This window comes from Fukomys damarensis, unplaced genomic scaffold, assembly GCF_012274545.1.
Source record: "Fukomys damarensis isolate Sample0158 unplaced genomic scaffold, DMR_v1.0_HiC HiC_scaffold_73943, whole genome shotgun sequence".
NCBI lineage: Eukaryota > Metazoa > Chordata > Mammalia > Rodentia > Bathyergidae > Fukomys > Fukomys damarensis.
Window position 1 is genome coordinate 1 of NW_022974855.1, and position 1,564 is coordinate 1,564.

At 40.0% G+C, this 1,564-nt stretch overlaps 1 protein-coding gene across 1 annotated transcript; it reads left to right on the top strand.

The window, feature by feature from the left end:
- Positions 1–582: 582 nt before the first annotated feature.
- On the top strand, positions 583–1,172 carry LOC104873083 (cytochrome P450 2B12-like; the record flags this gene model as incomplete). The annotated part of the gene is made up of 2 exons (XM_033760721.1): positions 583–789; positions 981–1,172. Coding segments are annotated over 2 exons (384 nt in total), but the record flags the coding sequence as incomplete, so codon positions are not given.
- Between the last annotated feature and the right edge of the window lie 392 nt (positions 1,173–1,564).

The window sequence follows — 1,564 nt, forward strand, 5'->3', positions numbered from 1 at the left end:
TATCAATTAGTGGAGTTTATTGATTTGTTTATGAACCATTTCTTAGTAGGTTTATTGATCCTTGTATGATTGATATATTGAATGCATACATTCACTGCTTTGTTCATCTCATCCATTCATCAATGCTTCATTTATTGATTTAGGATTGATTGATTGATGGATGCATTTTATCATCCAGTTTTTCATAGATTTATTTATTGATGTATTCTCTTGTTATAGATTTTAGGACCTAGCATGACCCACTTGCATACATAATAAATATTAGTTCATTTCTTTTTCATTTTAGAGCAGGAGTTTTGCAGTTAATGGAAAATTCCATGCAAAGTCATTTGTCTATTTTTCTGTGTTTGTCACTGTGGATGTGGGGAGATAATTTATAATATTCCTTGGATTTTGAACGCTGAGCGTTCTTGTTGATATTTTCCTTTCCTCAGACACAGCTGATTCCTTCAAGAGTATAAATTGTCCACTGCCTTTCTGTAGAGTTTTTGGTCTCATTGGTAAAAAAACAAAAAATAAAAAAAAAAACAAAAAACAAAAAACAATGTCATTGCTAGAGTGCCTTTATGATGTGGGGTTTATTGTGCCCTTCTCTGTGCAGAGAGAGTCCACAAGGAAATTGAACAGGTGATTGGCTCACACCGTCAGCCAGCCTTGGATGACCGAACCAAGATGCCATACACCGAGGCAGTCATCTGTGAGATTCAGAGATTTGCGGACCTGATACCCATTGGTGTGCCCCACAAGGTCACCAAAGACACTCACTTCCGAGGGTTCATCATCCCCAAGGTGAGCCTAGCTGGGATCCCACATCTTTATGTCAGCCTCTTTGATTTTCTAAATCCCCATCTCAACCTCTTGTTGGTTTCTCAATAGGAAAAGCTTGTTTCATCTTTCTTTTGTTTTAACTTTTAATTTGCATTTTTGCATGTGGGGACCAAGGCATTGCAATACCTTTTGATCTTCTAGCCTTTCCTCAGAACACTGAAATATATACAGTCCTGACCACTGCTCTCCATGACCCACGTCGCTTTGAAAAACCAGACACATTCAACCCTGATCACTTTCTTGATGCCAAGGGGGCACTGAAGAAGAGTGAAGCTTTTATGCCCTTCTCCACGGGTAAGGTGACCCATTGCCCACCTCCCAGACACTAGAGAGTAGTTCCCATTCTCTCTTTGAGGCAAAGGATGGCAAGCACTTGCTTACTGAGCTCTTCAGTGTATTCTACTTGCTTTAACCGAACTACCCTTGTCCATCTTTACTACCACACTTGAGGAGACTTGAGTCTGATATTATGTCCTAAAGGCACACTTTTGCAGGCAGAGCTCTGCAATTGAACCATTTCTAAACCCACTGCACCTAGTCAGTTACATGTATAATCTCAGGTACATTGGAGGGTGAGGCAGAAGGCCATCCTGGGCACCTGAGCAACTCCGAGTCTCAAAACGAAATAGAAAATGACTGGTAATGTAGCTAAGTGGTACAGAGCTTGTGTAGCATGTGCAAATCCCTGAATTTCTTGCCAAGTATGGGAAAAAATCTAAATCAGAGAAAAACTCAT